Source organism: Triturus cristatus, chromosome 12, assembly GCF_964204655.1.
Source record: "Triturus cristatus chromosome 12, aTriCri1.1, whole genome shotgun sequence".
Classification (NCBI taxonomy): domain Eukaryota; kingdom Metazoa; phylum Chordata; class Amphibia; order Caudata; family Salamandridae; genus Triturus; species Triturus cristatus.
Window position 1 is genome coordinate 765503860 of NC_140595.1, and position 19919 is coordinate 765523778.

The 19919-nt window shown below is 43.5% G+C and overlaps 1 protein-coding gene across 1 annotated transcript in view; it reads right to left on the bottom strand.

Annotated features, from left to right (window-relative positions):
- The window catches only part of LOC146782762 (vomeronasal type-2 receptor 26-like), a 106173-nt gene that overhangs the window by 77440 nt on the left and 8814 nt on the right, over positions 1-19919 (bottom strand). Inside the window, exon 2 of the mRNA XM_085637236.1 lies at positions 17266-17557. Coding sequence (XP_085493362.1) covers positions 17266-17557 — 292 coding nt within the window. The remainder of the gene's footprint in view (positions 1-17265; positions 17558-19919) is intronic.

Here is a 19919-nt window from a genome sequence, read left to right on the forward strand (position 1 = left end):
TCCATCCCTCATTTGTAGCTTCGTTGATCATGATACGTATCCGTGATAGAAGTCTCTCGGTGGGATCAGTATCCAACTTTTTGTAGTATTCGGATCTCCCGAGTTGTTTGACGCATTCTCTTTCGTAATCCTCTACTGACAGGATGACAGTAGCTCCTCCCTTATCCGCCGGTTTGATAATGATGGCTTCATCTTCGGTGAGTGAGTGTACTGCCTCGCGGAGTTTCTTGGGTAAATTGTCAAAGGCATGCCGGCTTCTTAGTTAGAACTCCCTGGCATCGCTTAAGAAACTACAAGTCAAGATTGCCATGCATGGCACAATCATGACTGAATACTTGAGGGCAAATGCTGCACCCAATGGCCTAATTGTTCGCACGGCACCTAGAATCTTCTTGGAGGATCTCATTTTCCGCAGAGAATGGAGCCAGATCGCATGGAAATGCACCCGCGACTGGCTCATTCTGATTATTGGTACCGCTAGACGTCTCTCCGAAGCATTGATTATCAAGATTAACATCGCGGAGAATGGACTGAAAACTGGGATCAGTATTTCAGCCTATAAAACCCGTCTAGCGGAAATTAACGCAGAGATGACTGACCACCGAGACTATTTATTACAACAAAAAGTGTCAAAATTACAAAAAGACATTAAAAGATTCGACAGGGAGAAGATATACCCATACACTAAAGAGGAATACAGACCATCAGATAGTGATGCTGGCTCAGATGAGGGCTCTACAACATCTACGAACTCAGGACGTTCGATGTATAGCAATTCTAGCAATAGCAGTTGGGGGAGGAACGCCAACAAACCGGGCCTACTCCCTCCACCCCCGATTCCACAGATGTACGGCTATGCACACCAACCTTTCCCACAACAAGGCCCGATGTGGTACCCTGCCTTTCCGGGACAACACCCGGGTTACCAACAACCATTCTTCCCCAATGCACCTCCTCCTTTTCAGAACAGAGGCAGGGGGCGAGGCAGAGGCAGAAGAAGAGGGCAAAAACAAGTCCAGTGGCAAGATCAGGAGACACAACAGAGAACAACGAGGAGCTCAACACTCCCAAGACCCTGATAGTGAACCTCACAGACAGACTCCTGAACACAGACGAAAGGGCAGTCCTGGAACTGGGTTTAGGGTTTGTACCCACCCCCAAGGAGGATAACTTCCGCATGAATGAGGAACTACAACAACTCTTCCGCAAGATTCGCATCAAATCCTTCTTCAACAACAACCCCACCCCTGACCGCCAGGACACCGGACTGAGACCACCCTCTAAGTTCACTCCATCAGCGGGTATGGTTCCGAGTGAAGTACTGACGTTTGAGAAAGCAGTTCTGAAGGAGGCAAACAAACTAAGAAGCCGGCATGCCTTTGACAATTTACCCAAGAAACTCCGCGAGGCAGTACACTCACTCACCGAAGATGAAGCCATCATTATCAAACCGGCGGATAAGGGAGGAGCTACTGTCATCCTGTCAGTAGAGGATTACGAAAGAGAATGCGTCAAACAACTCGGGAGATCCGAATACTACAAAAAGTTGGATACTGATCCCACCGAGAGACTTCTATCACGGATACGTATCATGATCAACGAAGCTACAAATGAGGGATGGATCACTGCCCACGAGGCGGCATTCCTCATTAACGAGAACCCCAGGATGCCGTACTTCTACCTACTACCCAAAATACACAAGGGTGTTTTTCCACCACCAGGACGACCAATCGTCTCTGGGATAGGCTCGCTATTGGAACCTCTGAGCAAATTCAGTGACTTTTTTCTCCGACCTATGGTACAAGCAACTCCGGCATACCTAAAAGACACCAGGGACGTCTTGAACCTGATACAAGAGATCAACGAGAACAACACCGAGCCCATTGACCTCCTCTTAACTCTAGACGTAGAGGCATTATATACAAATATTCCACAAGATGCAACAATCGAAGTAGTGGAACAACTCCTACTCGAAACAGACTTACCCACCAACACCCCTGCGAGCTTCATCACGGAACTGATCATGCTGGCCCTGAAGAACAACTTCTTTATGTATAAGACCACCATTTACCATCAGATACAAGGGACCAGCATGGGGAGCACATTTGCGCCGAGCTTAGCAGGGCTCTACATGGCGCATTTTGAGGCTACTAACATCTTCACTGAGAATAACCCCTACAGAGAGAACATGATCACGTGGAAACGATACATCGATGATGTGCTCATCCTATGGAAGGGTGGTACGGAGACCTGCCAAGAATTCTACACATGGATTAACAACTTGAACCCTCACCTACGTTTTACCAAAACGGAGAGTGTTAAGGAGATCCCTTTCCTGGATCTTCTTATTACCCTTGAGAGGGGTAAACTCAACACTACCATCTACAAAAAAATGACTGATTGCAACAGCCTGCTTGATTTTCACAGTCATCACCCCAAAGCACTGAGGGAAAATCTGCCCTTTGGACAGTTCCTACGGATCCGCAGGAATTGCAGTGACACCCAGGAATATGACATTCAAGCTAACTCCCTCACATCAAACCTGAAAGAAAGACACTACCCTAACAGGGTCATACAACGTGCATACAAACGAGCCAGGAATAACAACCGCCAGGCACTCCTAGAAGAAAAGACCAAGGAAGCCGACAATACCATCACCTGTGTCACTACCTTCACGCCTCTATCAAACCAAATCAAGAACATCGTGAACCATAACTGGAGAATTCTGAACACAGGTAATCTCATGCTGGAGCGCCCCAGATTTGCGTTCAGGAGGACCACCAACCTACGGGACCAACTGATCAACACGAGACCACGCGTGAAGACCATACGGCAGGAACCCACCCTATGGTCCCTCCCTGCTGTCAAAGGCCACTACCCATGCGGCAACTGTAGTGCATGTCCCTTCACCAAACATACTACACACCTGGAGCTGGAAAAAATCAGGTGGGACCAACGGAGCCACACGAATTGCAATACAAAAAACTGTGTGTACCTCATCACCTGCCCCTGTACACTGCGCTACGTAGGGATGACCACTAGACAGGTGAAACTAAGGATAAGCGAACATAGAAGCACGATCCGACGGGGGAGAACAGCAACCAGACTTACGAACCATTACATGGAAAAAGGACATACATGTGATGACATCAAGTGGACAATATTGGAAAACAACCAACATTGGAATAACAACACCCTTCTACGTAGAGAACAACGCTGGGTACATCGCCTCCGGACCAATGAAGTGGGCCTGAACGACGATATACCATGGACTGAACTATAACCTTATATAAGGGATCAACAGTGAAACCAGTAGTACACACCCATGATTACCGGACTACGAGGTCCCACCGCACAACATCTATGTCCTATGGTCCCCCCTACCCTCGCGAGACCTCTCCTCTTTGAGCATCATTCTGAAGTGAGAGGGTTGAGAGTAGGTTTCCTGGGCCACTTGTCACAGAATAATAAACATAAATAACCCCCCTCTGACCCCCACCTTCCTCCATCCCCCCCTAGACTCACGCATTCAATCATACCTCTGTCTCGAGTCCACTATTGACTTTACGTCGATGGCACCAAGAGGCGCTTTTAATTACACGAGTCATTCACATTATGACCGCTCGTGTATTACACCAGATGGGTCTTTTTGTAGCGTTTTTAGATAGTTCACGAGCACTGTTTAGCTAATTATATATAAACACTCAGTGCGTTACAGACACGTAACCATGGCAACAATAAGACGTGAACCAGCACCACGCTCTCTAGATACACGCATGCGCCTAGTTCAGCTGTCTACCCTCTGCGCATGCGCGGCCAACAGACACTACGGAGAACACAGCTGCTCCTCGTTTGAAGACCGGATACAGAGCCCGCCCTAATTAAGTCAACACGGGCAGTACTTAAGAAACGCGGAGTTGTCTTCTTCTCCATTCCAGGTAGGAGGACGACTGGGGTAGGTGGTATAGAGGCCACGCCGGAGCAAAACTGTGAGTAATAACGCTCTTATGAGCACTTAGGAAACTGGCTATTTATTTAATACGGTGCATAAGACAGCTCAGACCACTTGGGAATTTATAGGAGTTGGTTTGACTAGCAGTTGCCTGTCATTTATTCCTTTATTCACAGCACTAGAAGGTGTGTACGCTCGTCCCCTAACCTATGGAGCATTATTCTCCGTGCCTTTAGGTGAGTGCTTGGAATATATCTTAGTAACAATCGTGATCTAAGACCTATAGAATATATGCCAATTCAGTCTGTGGACGTTTGGTTCAACCTCTACCACGGTGAGTGCCTGTACATATGGGTGACTCCGGTCGGCGACGGACTGCCTTTTCCCAGGCCCTCCCCCTGTTTTCCTGGCCTAGGCACCTGTTAGCTTACCGTTGAGACCCCATTACGCCACCACCCGTGGGTGGAGGTGATATCCCTTCTGTATATAATCTGTATATACTTTGATGATGCACTCATTTGTGAATATCTCTAAAAGGTGAACAATCTTTAATTAGTAGGATGTTCTCCTTTCTCTTTGTTTCTACTTTCTCCTAGGCTGTCTATCCTGGTGCGACCTGACTCTCACACAGAGAGCAGTGCAACTTCGGAGTGTTCGCCCGGATAGCAAACTGAGGGTAGTATCCCTTAGAGCACTTGCACTTTCACTTTTTTTGGTCCTGAAGAAGCGCCAGGGATCCTTTGTTTCGGACCATTGGGGCGCGAAACATGTCGACCGCTTGACCACACACATTGTTACCCATTGATACATTAATTTCAAAAAGGTAACAACCGACTTACGGGTCTTTTATTATGTCAAGGGTGCTCTTCACATTAAACTTTATCCTAGTAACCCTTAGACATTTTTAGGATACCACTTCACTATTACACTCCACCACCACATAGTTCTTTTTTTGTTAGGACCCAAACCACACACCCGCATGCACCAAACGGCGTTTTCTCAAAAAGATCTCCGCTAAAGCGACCCTTCGGGGGACCCGTAGGGCATTGCAGCGCCGGCCCGACGAGGAGCAAACGCCCAATGATGAAGCATGACATCCTTCGGGGTGTGTGAGGGCAACATGAGAAACTAAGGAATGCCCTCCCCTATCCTTAGGTAGTTGGGCCTAATACTAGCCTAGACTTTTTCGTTTCATTTCTCCCTTCGTCTCTTCAGGAACAGTGTCTCCATTGCAATACTACAGCATGCCTGCTCCTGCTGCTAATATACTCTGCAATAATGACCTCCTCATTCTCACAAACGCTCAGAGTTGCAAGCGCTTCAGATCCGCCCAAGATTAGGCAGCGGGGCTCCTTCGCGGCCGGACGAGCCGCAAAACATTGAAAACGAAGGTTGCCCAAGAGAAGAAGCCGCACATGAGGAGTTAATGCCCTTTTAATGCAGAAGGCAGCAGGTACAGCACACCATCAAACTTCGAGTACAATTGCCAAAGTTATCACCAGACGCGTTTCAAACTCCATTGAGTCCTTGTTCACAGGCTGTTTGGCAAGAGGGAAACAACAGACTGTCAGTGGAGCACATCGTTAAATACACCAAAGTCCCGCCTTGAATGGGCGGCGGCCCAAATTGCCTCCTGGTACATGTAGTCCACTATAATATAAACCCCTGTGGGTGCTGTTGTTTGATAGTCCACAATTAATGCCCCAGTGGGTACAGCATGCCTGCTCCTGCTGCTAATATACTCTGCAATAATGACCTCCTCATTCTCACAAACGCTCAGAGTTGCAAGCGCTTCAGATCCGCCCAAGATTAGGCAGCGGGGCTCCTTCGCGGCCGGACGAGCCGCAAAACATTGAAAACGAAGGTTGCCCAAGAGAAGAAGCCGCACATGAGGAGTTAATGCCCTTTTAATGCAGAAGGCAGCAGGTACAGCACACCATCAAACTTCGAGTACAATTGCCAAAGTTATCACCAGACGCGTTTCAAACTCCATTGAGTCCTTGTTCACAGGCTGTTTGGCAAGAGGGAAACAACAGACTGTCAGTGGAGCACATCGTTAAATACACCAAAGTCCCGCCTTGAATGGGCGGCGGCCCAAATTGCCTCCTGGTACATGTAGTCCACTATAATATAAACCCCTGTGGGTGCTGTTGTTTGATAGTCCACAATTAATGCCCCAGTGGGTACAGCATGCCTGCTCCTGCTGCTAATATACTCTGCAATAATGACCTCCTCATTCTCACAAACGCTCAGAGTTGCAAGCGCTTCAGATCCGCCCAAGATTAGGCAGCGGGGCTCCTTCGCGGCCGGACGAGCCGCAAAACATTGAAAACGAAGGTTGCCCAACAGAAGAAGCCGCACATGAGGAGTTAATGCCCTTTTAATGCAGAAGGCAGCAGGTACAGCACACCATCAAACTTCGAGTACAATTGCCAAAGTTATCACCAGACGCGTTTCAAACTCCATTGAGTCCTTGTTCACAGGCTGTTTGGCAAGAGGGAAACAACAGACTGTCAGTGGAGCACATCGTTAAATACACCAAAGTCCCGCCTTGAATGGGCGGCGGCCCAAATTGCCTCCTGGTACATGTAGTCCACTATAATATAAACCCCTGTGGGTGCTGTTGTTTGATAGTCCACAATTAATGCCCCAATGTTTTGCGGCTCGTCCGGCCGCGAAGGAGCCCCGCTGCCTAATCTTGGGCGGATCTGAAGCGCTTGCAACTCTGAGCGTTTGTGAGAATGAGGAGGTCATTATTGCAGAGTATATTAGCAGCAGGAGCAGGCATGCTGTACCCACTGGGGCATTAATTGTGGACTATCAAACAACAGCACCCACAGGGGTTTATATTATAGTGGACTACATGTACCAGGAGGCAATTTGGGCCGCCGCCCATTCAAGGCGGGACTTTGGTGTATTTAACGATGTGCTCCACTGACAGTCTGTTGTTTCCCTCTTGCCAAACAGCCTGTGAACAAGGACTCAATGGAGTTTGAAACGCGTCTGGTGATAACTTTGGCAATTGTACTCGAAGTTTGATGGTGTGCTGTACCTGCTGCCTTCTGCATTAAAAGGGCATTAACTCCTCATGTGCGGCTTCTTCTCTTGGGCAACCTTCGTTTTCAATGTTTTGCGGCTCGTCCGGCCGCGAAGGAGCCCCGCTGCCTAATCGTGGGCGGATCTGAAGCGCTTGCAACTCTGAGCGTTTGTGAGAATGAGGAGGTCATTATTGCAGAGTATATTAGCAGCAGGAGCAGGCATGCTGTACCCACTGGGGCATTAATTGTGGACTATCAAACAACAGCACCCACAGGGGTTTATATTATAGTGGACTACATGTACCAGGAGGCAATTTGGGCCGCCGCCCATTCAAGGCGGGACTTTGGTGTATTTAACGATGTGCTCCACTGACAGTCTGTTGTTTCCCTCTTGCCAAACAGCCTGTGAACAAGGACTCAATGGAGTTTGAAACGCGTCTGGTGATAACTTTGGCAATTGTACTCGAAGTTTGATGGTGTGCTGTACCTGCTGCCTTCTGCATTAAAAGGGCATTAACTCCTCATGTGCGGCTTCTTCTCTTGGGCAACCTTCGTTTTCAATATATATATATATATAAAGATTTATGTCAGCGATTGTGCGATTGTTTGCAAATATTTGAATGAGGTCACACAATACTTGATTGAAAATAACCAATAGAATATGTTTTATCTGTTTACAATGTTTGGTAGTTATGTCTCACAATATTTTCATCTCTTGCTGTAGCTGTGCAGCAGGCAAGCAACAGCTTTTATGAAGAATGAATTATAGGAGATTGTACCTGAGCGGCCTGTAGACATAGTGCCAGATTTATAACAGAAAAATACAGCCATTTGATTAAACGGGAGGAATTTAAAGTGAAGAAACATGCCTCTTAAAACATTAGGATATATTTAGCTTAATGAAAAGTGACAAGAAGCATTGACCCAATGTTTCATAGAAATATTTTTCTGCAATTTAAATTCTTCCCATTTAAAAAAAATTACTTTATTTGTCAGTTATAAATATGGCACAGTGTCTATTGCCCATTGGAAGCACGAGGCCTGCTGATTGTAAATGCAGCACTATAAAATGGGGGGAAATTAAAATTAAGACTTAACCTAACCTTAAGGCACTCTTCAGTTTAATTTTCTCCCTTTTAAAAACATTCAGAAACATAATTTTGTTCTTACTTTCCAATATTGAGCTGACAAGGAATTTTATTTCATATTTAAACACCTCAGTGCTTTAGATCTTCACCTCTGTGCCCTGGGTCATTAATCTGACTCCAGCACTGTTCATTATGAGCCCCTGCTATCTGCAGCCACCTGAAGATAATATTGTAAAATAAACACAGTCTTCCCTTAAAATGTGACCCTGTGCCTATTCATAATGAACTCAAGACTGTGAGCTACTCTGAAGGTGTCTGGGATCAACTGGTTGGAAACATCTAATCTACAGTAATCATACAGTAATCAAATGTTTAGAGAACAGCCATACCCAGGACTCGTGGATTGGTACTTTGGTATTTAGTAGATCGGGTACTAAAGTTACTGAAGTTGTCAGCTCTCCAACCTTAACCTCTTCTGGTAGCTTGTTCTCTGCACCTTGATTAACATAAACAATTCACTTTTAAATGAAAGATACCTTCCCAACTTTCACAGGAACTGGTGCTTGATCCCAAGCTGTTCAACATAACCATATATGTTTCAAAATCTAAATTGTCTGCTTACAAATTGAATATAAAAATGGTTGGTAGGTGTGGTATTGTTACCATAGTGTTTAATAAACAGGTATACTGTTTGAAAATCTTACTTGAGAGTGTCTTTAATCGTGCATGTTTGATAAAGGCCTTTTTCCCATAGTGGTAAATCATTTTCACTTAATGAGACAAAGAATAGTATGTGTAAGGTTTGTGTCCTGACTCTTTTGATAAAAATGTTTTTAACATTGTTTTGTGTATTTTTCTCAAAGGTAAGTTTTACTAAAGTGAATGTATATTTAGAACCTCTGTTGTCCTGCTTTCCTGACTTTCAGAAAAGTCAACACTGTTTGTTTGAGTGTTCCATTTCTAGTCAACTTGATACTCTCACATTTTAGTTGTCAAATGTTTTAAATGTCAATCAATCAGCATTTGTAGGGTGCTGCACTGTCACCCCAAAGGCTATCTAGACATTGGGGTGCAAGGTCTCTGTCAAAATGCCAGGTCTTGAGCTTCTTTCTGAAGTCTACCAGGAAGGAGTCCTGAGGGGAGTGAGGGGCACTAGGTGGCAATAGGAGCGAAACGACGGGAAGAGGCAAAAAACAAGCAGTAAAAAGCAAAACAGAGGGCAGGAAACAAGCAGGAAAGGCAAAAAGAGGGCAAGAAACGAGCAGAGAAAGCATAAACAGAGAGCAAGAAATAAACAGAAAAGGCAAAAAGAGGGTAAGAAATGAGCAGAGGAGTCAGAAACAGAGGGCAAGAAACGAGCTGAAAGAAACAAAACCGAGAGCAAGAAACAAGCAGAACAAAGCAAAACAGAGGACAAGAATAGGACAGAAAAGGCAAAAAGAGGGCATGGAATGAGCAGAGAGGGCAGAAACAGAGGGCAAGAAACATGCTGAAAAGTCATAAAGAGGGATTTAAAATGAGCAGAGAAGTCAAAAACAGAGGGCAAGAAACAAGCAGAAAAGGCTCAAACAGAGGGAAAGAAACAAGCAGAGAAGACACAAACAAAGATTACGAAACAAGCAAATCAGAAGGCAGGAAATGAACAGAAAAAAAGCAAAACAGAGGTCAGGAATGAGAAGAAAAGGCAAAAAGAGGGTAAAAACCAGCAGAAAAAGCAAAAAGAGGACAAGAAACGAACAGAGAAAGCATAAACAGAGGGCAAGAAATGAGCAGAGAAGGCACAAACAGAGGGCAAGAAACAAGCAGAAAATCAAAACAGAGTGCAAGAAACGAGTAGAAAATCCCAGTCAATCCATTCCTCTGCAGCCAACTCTAAATCTCTCCTATATTAATGGTTGGTGCACCCGTGCCTTTTTCAAAAGCTTTTGAGGCTTACCTGCAATTCATTTCTGTCTTCGATTCTGAGAACCAGCGAAGCACTGAAGCAGTAGCGGCTCCTGGAGGGAGTGCTGTGGGGCGGGGTAGGGGTGGGGGGTAGTAAACTCTGGCATACGGCAGATCGGAGTTAGGTAAAGGAATAAATGAATAAAACAAATTAAATGTGTGCGCTGCAACACATTTGGCATTGTAGCGCGCGCATAATTTAATTCGGTTTATTTCTTTATTTCTTTACCTAACTCCAATCAGCCGTATGCTGGAGTTTACTACCCTCCACCCTGCCCCTCCCCCGCCCGCCCCACCCCACCGCCCCGCAGCACTTCCTCCAGGATCCGCTACTGCACTAAAGGCAGAAGCCATTCCATTTATTAGTCTTTATTTCGACCAAATTGATCATAAAAGACACAAATATTAGCAACATCACATAGATAAAATCCATTATTCTTTAAAAACTTTTACAGAAATATAATGATACATATATTAAAAAACATATTAAGAACAGCAAGTATCGACTGAGAAAACTGACCAATGTGAAACCCTGTTAAAATTGTTGAAAAAGGACAAGCTAAAGGGGACTTTTCTTGGAGTAGAGAATACCAACAAGCCCCTATGCAAATATACGGATATAAAACATTTACAAATATATATATATATAGGCCATGGTTAGCAATGCCAAATAAAAGAAACTAAGCAGAAGACAGAACACTAGAGTTTACTGTCGCAGTCTGCATTTTTTTTTTTTTTTTTCCTCCTTCCCCTTTTCTTTCCCTTCTTTCCATCTGTTGCCTTATTCTCCAAGCCCATCCCGGAAATTTCGCTTTGGCTATTACAATTGCCTCTTGGGTACTGGACTTTAATATTCTTAGTGCAACCTATAGCTGTGGAATCTTCGTTTCGGCAAGATAGCCGTAAAAGAAGAACAAATTTATAAGATAAACCCCAAAACTAGTTATATTATTAAAGACAGTTAAAAATGTGAGAAGGAAACTGTGCATCCAGATTAGCGATTTATGCAGTTTTCAGTAGTGCTCGTCGCTTAAACCACATAGCAGTCAGGAATTTTGAGACAGCGAATACGGTAGATCTCGTCACATCTGATTTGAGTATTCGGAATGCATTCATGCAGTGGACGAACCCCAGATTTTTACACAAAGGTACGAGCCAATACCTTCTGGGGTTACTATAAGCCGGGCAAAAGAATAAAACATGAAGTTCATTTTCATTATCGCAATTGCAACCGGGACAATTAATTGGAGAAGAGCTAGACCACCTGGTCGTAAATGCTCTAAGCGGTAGTGTTCCATATCTCCATTGCAAATACAGTTTCCTAGCTAAAATGGGGTAAATGTCATCTAGAAAAAGTGCAAAATTATATACATGTTTGATCTTTAAGAAAGATTCTGTGAGAGTGCCCGCCTCTTGGTTATGGAGGAGAGAATCCAACTTGCTATCATAGAACAATCTAGATAGATGTTTGCGAGAGATCGCATTACAACTGTTCAGAGGGTCGTCCCATAAGGCAGGTATGCCCAACCTACCACATTTGCTCTTAACGTACAAAAGCCAGGGAATTTTCCATATCTTAGGCATACATAGTAATTCTGCCAGTTCCAGCCTGTAATTTGATAGCTCAGGAGTTACCCAGAGCCTACGCCAAAACCTTAAAGGTTTGATGCCAAGCTCATGGGCAATCAGTCTGATACCCAGATCTAACCTCAATGGGAGAAGTGGAGTGCTGGATGGTAGGGCCAATAGTTTTCTTAGGAATTTATTTTCAGTCATGCTGATGTCAGACTTACAGACATGACCCCATAGTTCACCCCATACATCACCGCGCCCCTGACTTGTATTTTATATATCTCTAGTGGTGGTCCTATTGGCTTTATAGTCGACTTGTTAGCAAGCTTTAGTATGCCCCCTGCCAACTATGCCAATTTCAGTTGGGACTTGGTTTGCTGGGGGGGCCACGTCATACTCTCATTGATAGTTACCCCTAAGTAATCAAATATCTTGACCCTCTCCAGTCTTGTAGTGCCTATTTTTGGACTGGGGCGAGTGGTAGCTGGTGGATTGAAGATCATAAATTTAGTTTTTAGTGCATTGATCTCCAATCCCCGCTCAAGGCAAAAAGACTAAAATCCATCCAGCATGCATTGAATCCCCATTGGGGATTTTGAGAGCAAGAGGGTGTCGTCTGCAAACATAATTGCAGGCACCCGATTTCCCGCCAGCTTTGGGGCATCAGTGTCTCGGACCGTATTCAGATGGGTGATCACTCTGTTGACATAGAGGCAGAACAGGGTCGGTGCCAAAACACAGCCCTGCCTTACCCCCCTGTCAACGGAGAATCGTGTTGTCAAGGCTCCGTCCTTCCCACACCTTACCCTGGCAAAATTTGCTTCATGGAGTCTCATCAAGATGTGCAAGAGATGATGCGGTATACCCAACTCATAGAGCACAGACCACAATTTGTGGCGTGTGTCCAGATCGAAGGGGGTGCGAAGGTCCACAAACACAATGTAGAGGCTGCCACCCTCCAGTGTGACCGTCTTCCAAAATAAAAGAGATAGGTGGAAAATCTGATCCATAGTGGACGTGATTTTCCTAAATCCCGCCTGGAATGGGCTCATTACCGAATGGTCATCAATCCAATCCTGCAGATGAGTTAAGATTATCCTCACGAAGATCTTTTGCGGAACATCTATGAGGCTGATGGGCCTGTAGTTGGCTGGGAGCAGAGGAGAGCCCTTCTTAAAAATAGGGACTATCTCTGCGCCCAGCCAAGTACAGGGCACCTCCATGCCTCTCAGGATGGCATTGTACAAAAAGCCCAAATATGGGGCCCATATCCTTGGTTCGTGTCTAAAGAGGCCACCCGGGAGTTTATCTAATCCCAGGGCTTTACCAGGTATAACTTTACCAATTGCTTCATGGACCTCTTCTAGCTCAAATTCAAACAGCGCCTCGGATGAGGTGGATATAAGCATGTTCCTATCAATCCCCCCTGATTCAAAGCCCTTGTCCGAGCTATACAGTCTCCGGAAGTGCTCCTCCCAAGCCTCCGCTGCTATATTGGGTTCAATTGCCGACACCGGTTCCCCAGAGCCAGTGTTGACAATGGACCAAAATTCCCGGTGGTTTCTAGTTGAGGCTTACCTGCAATTAATTTCTGTCTGAAGCACTGAAGCAGTAGCGGCTCCTGGAGGGAGTGCTGTGGGGCGGGGCAGGGTAGGGGTGGGGGGTAGTAAACTCTGGCATATGGCGGATCAGAGTTAGGTAAAGGAATAAATAAATAAAACAAATTAAATGTGTGCGCTGCAACACATTTGGTGTTGTAGCGAGCGCATAAATTAATTTGGTTTATTTCTTTATTTCTTTACCTAACTCCAATCAGCCGTATGCTGGAGTTTACTACCCCCCACCCTGCCCCTCCCCTGCAAGCCCCACACCACCGCCCCGCAGCACTTCCTCCAGGATCTGCTACTGCACTAAAGGCAGAAGCAATAGCATTGGCAGGAACGAGGAGGCAACGGGCAGCACCCACAAGGGAAAAGGCAACAAGCAGCAACCAAAAGGCACCAAACGGGTGGCGAAAGGCAGCAAGCAGGAAACAAAAGGCAGTAAATGGGAGGCAAAAGGCAGCAGTGCAGGAGTGTCACAAACAGCAGGTGCAATGTGAATGGAATTTAACAGAGTGATTTTTGTCTTGGTTTCTGAGGATGTGGATGTTTTAAAGTGTTGTCAATTTAGGAAGTGGTAGAATACTCGAGACAAGATTAAGAGCTTTATTTCTAGAAATCATTGCTGGCTTGTCATTGCACCAAGCAGGTCTGTAAGAAAATGGGTTATTAGCTGAGAGGGGTGAAAACCTTATTTAAGTAATAATCGCATTGCTTTTTGGGGTGAACAGCAAACCTCACTAAATACACCTCAGCTCAACCCTTTGGTATCTATTGCACACAGCAGACAGGCTTAACTTTAGAGGCACTGTGTAAGATATCTATGCAGTTCATAAAGTAAACACAACACAAGAAAATTCCCAAACTAATTAATAAATGAGAAAAAAGAGTTATGATTTTTTAAAGATTAATGTCAAGGCCCAAAAAACATTAAGTGCTAACTGTGGTCAACTTGTTGTGCAAGTCCAAACTAAGGGTATGTTTTAAGGCAGATTGCAATGGAGTATGGTTCAGATACAATGGCCAGGTTCATCTGGGTCAAAATGTTGCTTTCACACTCAGAGACTTTTGGGAAGTCAGAGCCTTCAGCGGAACCAGGTAGTAGACTGGAGTTAAAAGAAGATCAACTTTTCGAGTTTCTCTGGAGCAAAAAAATGAGAAAGTAGTGCAAAAGAGTCCCATGTCCCGATGGATTGCTTTCTGCATTAAAATCCCCTATGACCTGTCCAAAAAGTAACTCTCAGAAGGCTTGTGTGCTCATTCCACTAAAGCAAAACTTGCTATCAATGCACTAGCATGCAGTGTGTAAGTCTTGAGCATCTGCCAGGCTGCTTCATGCGTATCTGTAACATGTTCACGAAGCTCTAGTACCAGGGTAGCCAGATCCAGCAGAATGGGCACTTCAGCTGAGCAGTCCTGCAGGATTTTCTGGTCTGAGCGGTTCCACATACCCACGACCTGAGGAGCTACTGTTTTGGTACCTATTCGAACGGTGAAGAATCTGTGGCTAGAATTCCCTATCAGAACAATGAGCTACTTATCTTTGGTAATGTCCTTTCTGGTAGACATTTTATCTAACTGCAGATTTCTCACCGACTCACCTTTTCCCTGTTATGTAGAATGAACTCATAATGTCCATTAATAAGATCCCAATTGAGAGATCTGCACACTGGCATATTCTGATATATATGAGATCTGTGTCTGACAGTGCTAATAGAGATCAAAAATAAACTGATATAAATGTGCCTCAGTGGCACAGATATAGTGGCCATGATGTTGCATCAGAGGTGCTACAGATCCAACAAGGAGCCTCACAATGTCACCCACTGACCCACAAGGGATTTTTTTTTGTATAAAAGTCTCTGGATCTAGCGTGGCACCTGATGTATTCGCAAGGTGAGGAGTCTGTGCTTTGATTGAGTTTCTACCAGAACAGGCATTCTAGAATGAGTTTTCTCTTGTGTGTATATGTCACTACTGCTGAATTGTGAGAAAGAAACATTTGGGATGAGTGACTGGGATTGTGTTTTTTTTTTATTTAAAATGCTTTTCTCTTTGGTAAAATAAAGGTAACATGAAGTATAAAACAGATCAACACCACAATCTTGTAATTTACATCTCCAAATTTATAATACAGGACAACTCCTTTCTGAAATTTCAATAAATCTGATGTTTCTTCAGTCATTTACAATATATTCTATCTATGGTTGTTTTCTTTAAAACTGCTGTCAAACTCACATAATACAGCAGCCATGTTTTTGGGAGACAAGCCTGTGGATAGCATCCAACTGACGAAAACTCTCTGTCATTTCTTCTTTTTTACCATTATCAGGAAACGGAGAATTCATGATCCTGCTAGGTGTAAGTTCTTAACTCATGCTGTGAAACTCTGAAGGGTAATCATTCTTTTTTAATCTGTGCAAAACCTCAGTTTCAAAAAGAAGGGCTCTGCTCAGAAGAGTGTACCAGTCATTTTTGTCAATAATTAATTTCCTTTCAATTTCTTCTTCTAAGGTTAGAAGTTTCTCCTCTATTAACTTTACTTTCTGAAGCTTTTCCTGACATTCTTCAGTCTGTAACATTTTACTTGATTTATGTCTACCAAGTTCACATTCTCAAACCTGAACTCAATGATATCTTCTTATCAAGGTTCTTCCTTATGCTCAAGGACTAGACTCATCAACATCAACTTTAGCACCAGTGTGATGTTGAATACGCTGTACAAAAGTTTTCATTTCAATTTGAATTTCTGCAATATTGGAAGAGGAAGGATTGAAGGCATAACTGGTAATAGGCAAGAATGCTGCTGTGTCACTATTGATCAAATCAGAACAATTCACATCTCTGGGATAGGTTAGCAAATGAAGGCCTCACTCCAAATGTCCATGAACATCCCTAAAGTTTTGCTTATACAAGTTTGTATTTCTTCACCATTGGTAAGTATAACCCCTCAGGAACATGGGTAATAGGCCAGAGTCTCATCAAATAAGTGAGTTAATGTAAACCTTAGAGTTGAGGTACTTGTGGCTCATGGCCATCCCTCAGTAGGTCCTTGATTTAACGGCAGTGATGCAGATGTAGGAATCCATTTTGGAGAGTATGTTGACTGTGTGTGTTCTTATGGCTTGCTGAATCACAGACCAAGGTAGCTTGTCTGTGTACTTTATCCATCTCAGAATAAGACAATTTGGAATTTCAATTTGTTGTTTCACCTCTAAATTCTGTGAAATAGATACTAAGTGAGTAATTTAAGTTTGGCTGCCTAGCCTTGAAACTGCTATTGTGGCAAAGGTGATGCTTTCCGCTATCTGGCAGCAGCTGGGCTGGTCAAATTGAAACAGTGACCACTTCTAAGGTGCAAACTCCTTTGGTATAAAAAGGGGATAGCAAGTCTTAATTAGTGGAAATAAAAGTGGAGGCCCAGTAGGCACATGCTGAAAGAATTCCCTCATTGGGAACATTTCAAAGATTTTTTTGTCCATGACTGCAGTGTTGCAAAGGAGTTTCTGGCTAGAAGGGGTGATGAAATGGCCTTGGAGGACACCCTCAACTGGGTGGTCCCTTAAACATCATCGATGTTGGTGAAGGTCTGTGGAGAGACTAGCTCTATCTCCGAGAAAACAGCTGTTTGCTGCCCTCCAAATTAATAAAATGCCCTGGGAGGTGAGGGTAAGAAATTGTAGTACGAAATACCGAAGAGGTAATGTCAAGTTAACACAATATTGTCACCAAAAATCGAGGATCAAAATATTGAAAAGGTAAGTGCAAAGAGCGAGGTATAGATTTTACTTTTTTAACTTCACACCTGCGTACCTTTAGGATATATATATATTCTCAAGATATGAATATGTTCAGTTAGATACAAAAATATATACATACTTACATACTTACCTGTTGTTTTCTGGTCCTCATATTCTGCTCAAGATAATATTTGACCTCTATATTTCCTCCTTGATAATCTGAAACCACACCAATGGAAGGGAATTCGGCCATTTTTTAACAGAAATGCTGGTATTTCCCACTTCTGAATGAATACCAATTAAACTGTAGTGATTCTTTTGCTACCTTACCTGGGGGAATCTATACAGACCCAGAATGTGTGCAAGAAGAATGGAGCGTGTAGATCCAGAATCTCCTATGATGGCAGCTGGAGACAAACCTCTCTGACACCGGAAGTTTGGAATCAGCTCATTTTGCCCTGATAGAATCCATAGAGTTCCTTTGAGTGACCACTGAATCATTGTGCAGGTGTCGTAGATCTGGAATCCTAGAGTGATGTTAGGTAAAATGGTGGAGCTGTTGTTAATCTCTTCAATAGTGAACACCATAGCCTGGATCCATTGATAATTCTGAACTGCAAACCTGGAAAAAGTGGAAACCCCAAAGTTACAACACATTGAACACTGTAAGAGTGGAGCATTTAAAATAAAACAATGCTGTTTTTGGTTCCCTTGTCAATATAATTAATGCCAGTTGTAAATGCTATCAAATAAAAAAAAAAATATGCATCACACATAGAAATCATTTGTGCAGATTGACATGTATTTATGGACTTGTCACAGTATAAATGAAAGTACATCATTCACATTCATATTGTATAAAGAAAAAGTATGAACGAGTGGAATGTGGACAAAATATTGAGTTGTAAACATTGGGAGACAGAAATCCTGAAAAAAATATTGTGATACAAATATATCATGATGCTGAAACATCATTGTCAAGGGTATCCTTTTTTCAGGTGACTAATATTGTTGATAAGAATATTGTTGATAGTATTGTTTGCAAAACAAATTGTTGAAAAAATATCTTTTTTAATTATTTTAATGTGTTTTAGTTAATATATTAATTGAATGTGTTTCTATCATTTGAATAATTGGTATACATTTTTTTTAAATATAGTTGGCAGTTTTTTTAATAAACACATTTTTATTATTTTCACACAGTTACAAGTCACATTGAAGACCAACACCAAGCCCATGTCTGGGGCTGTCATCATTATAGCTATAATAGCAACAATGGGTATCATCTCATACAAAAGGAGTGACACCAGTCCCACAATACCTCCTTACAGTAAGTCGATACCTGCTGCCCTAAACCACTTGCCCCATATTTGAATGTGTTCAGTCAGACATGACATCCTTGCAACTGAAAACTTGGTTTCTCTTGCTGGGCACACTAATCCACTCCACGTCTCCATTGTAACAAGGTCGTGCCTGTGGGCTTTCCAGTGAGCTACAATATTGTGCTTGGCCACCAGCAATGCCGTCCCCAACAGTGCCCGGTCCATGCTGGTCCCCCCTCTGCCCGAAAGGAGCTCCAGTAAGATCAACAACAGGAAGAGGTCTATATCATGATTCAAGACTTCAGAGAGTTCGGCTATCACTCTTTACCAGTAACGTGTTATTACAGGACAGATCCATGTCATGTGAAAAAAATCAGCAGGAACATGTGAGCAATGAAAGCATGCTGAACTGGGAAGTAATCCCACTCTACGCAACCAGTCAGGGAAGAGCTATTTGCTATGCAGACAGTATGTTTTCATTAAATGTAATCATGATGATATGGTGAGTACTTTGGGGTCATCAGGGGATCCCTCTAATCCTAATCATACTGAGGACCTAGCCAAACCCTCCAAGCATGTCTTGAGAACCTTCAATGTGTATGGGGCGTGAAAGATCAACGTGCTGTAAATTTGGGATACTCCCCCTTTGCCCAATGCTTCCATGATTCCCTTTTCTTCTATCAGGCTGAATTCCAGGATCGAGGGGCTGGGAGGAACAGTAATGTGATGCTTATGGCATCCCATCGATCAAACCCCTCCAGTGATGTCACCTCTCGCAAGTATGTGCCATGCCACAAGGCGGTCTGTTGTGTAAGTTTGGACCAGAACCCATTGTGTCATTGGGCCGCCCTCCATGTAGCATTGCCATGATTCATGGGGAACCCAATGTTTGAAGTTCCAATCTATAAGCTGGGTGAGACCCGTAAACCAATCATTAGTCTTCAGGAGTTGGGATGTCAGAAGAAACACACAAGCTGGTCCCAAGTCCACACCAAGTTAGTGTTTCTTTATCCTAGTTTCATTATAATCTGCCTCCAAGGTTTTGAAACTTACAGCAACAGACAGTATATATACAAGAATGGAATTGGTAATCATTTCTTTATAAGACTTGCTTATTTTGATGTCACAACGGAGTAATGCCTATGCAACCCAATGCAATGTAACAGAATGTTCAATATGAACTGTTAGAAATGGAGGTCTCTAGTTGGCAGAGGTAAGTACCTTTGTCCAAATAGGGGGCCTTGCTTAAAGTCAGGGTAAGGGGAATACACTCCTAAAATAACCCCTGCTCACCCCCTTGGTAGCTTGGCACGAGCTGAGGCTTATCTCAGAGGCAGTGTGTAAAGCATTTGTGAACACATACAGTAACACAGTGAAAACACTACAAATGGACACCACACCATTTTAGAAAAATAAATAATCTTTATCTAAACCAAAACAAGACCAAACGTCAAAAATCCACAGTACAGTTATTAAGATATTCTCAAAACAGGTTATTCACTCAAATAAAGTTTGTAGCAATAAAAACTCCACTCAGAGTTATAACAACGTCGTGACCAGTGAAAATCCCAAAGTACTGCGCCGACCACTAGGTATGTGGCGTCGAGCCCACACAGAGAATTACCTGGGAAGATGGTGAAAACAAAGACAGTTCATGGCGTT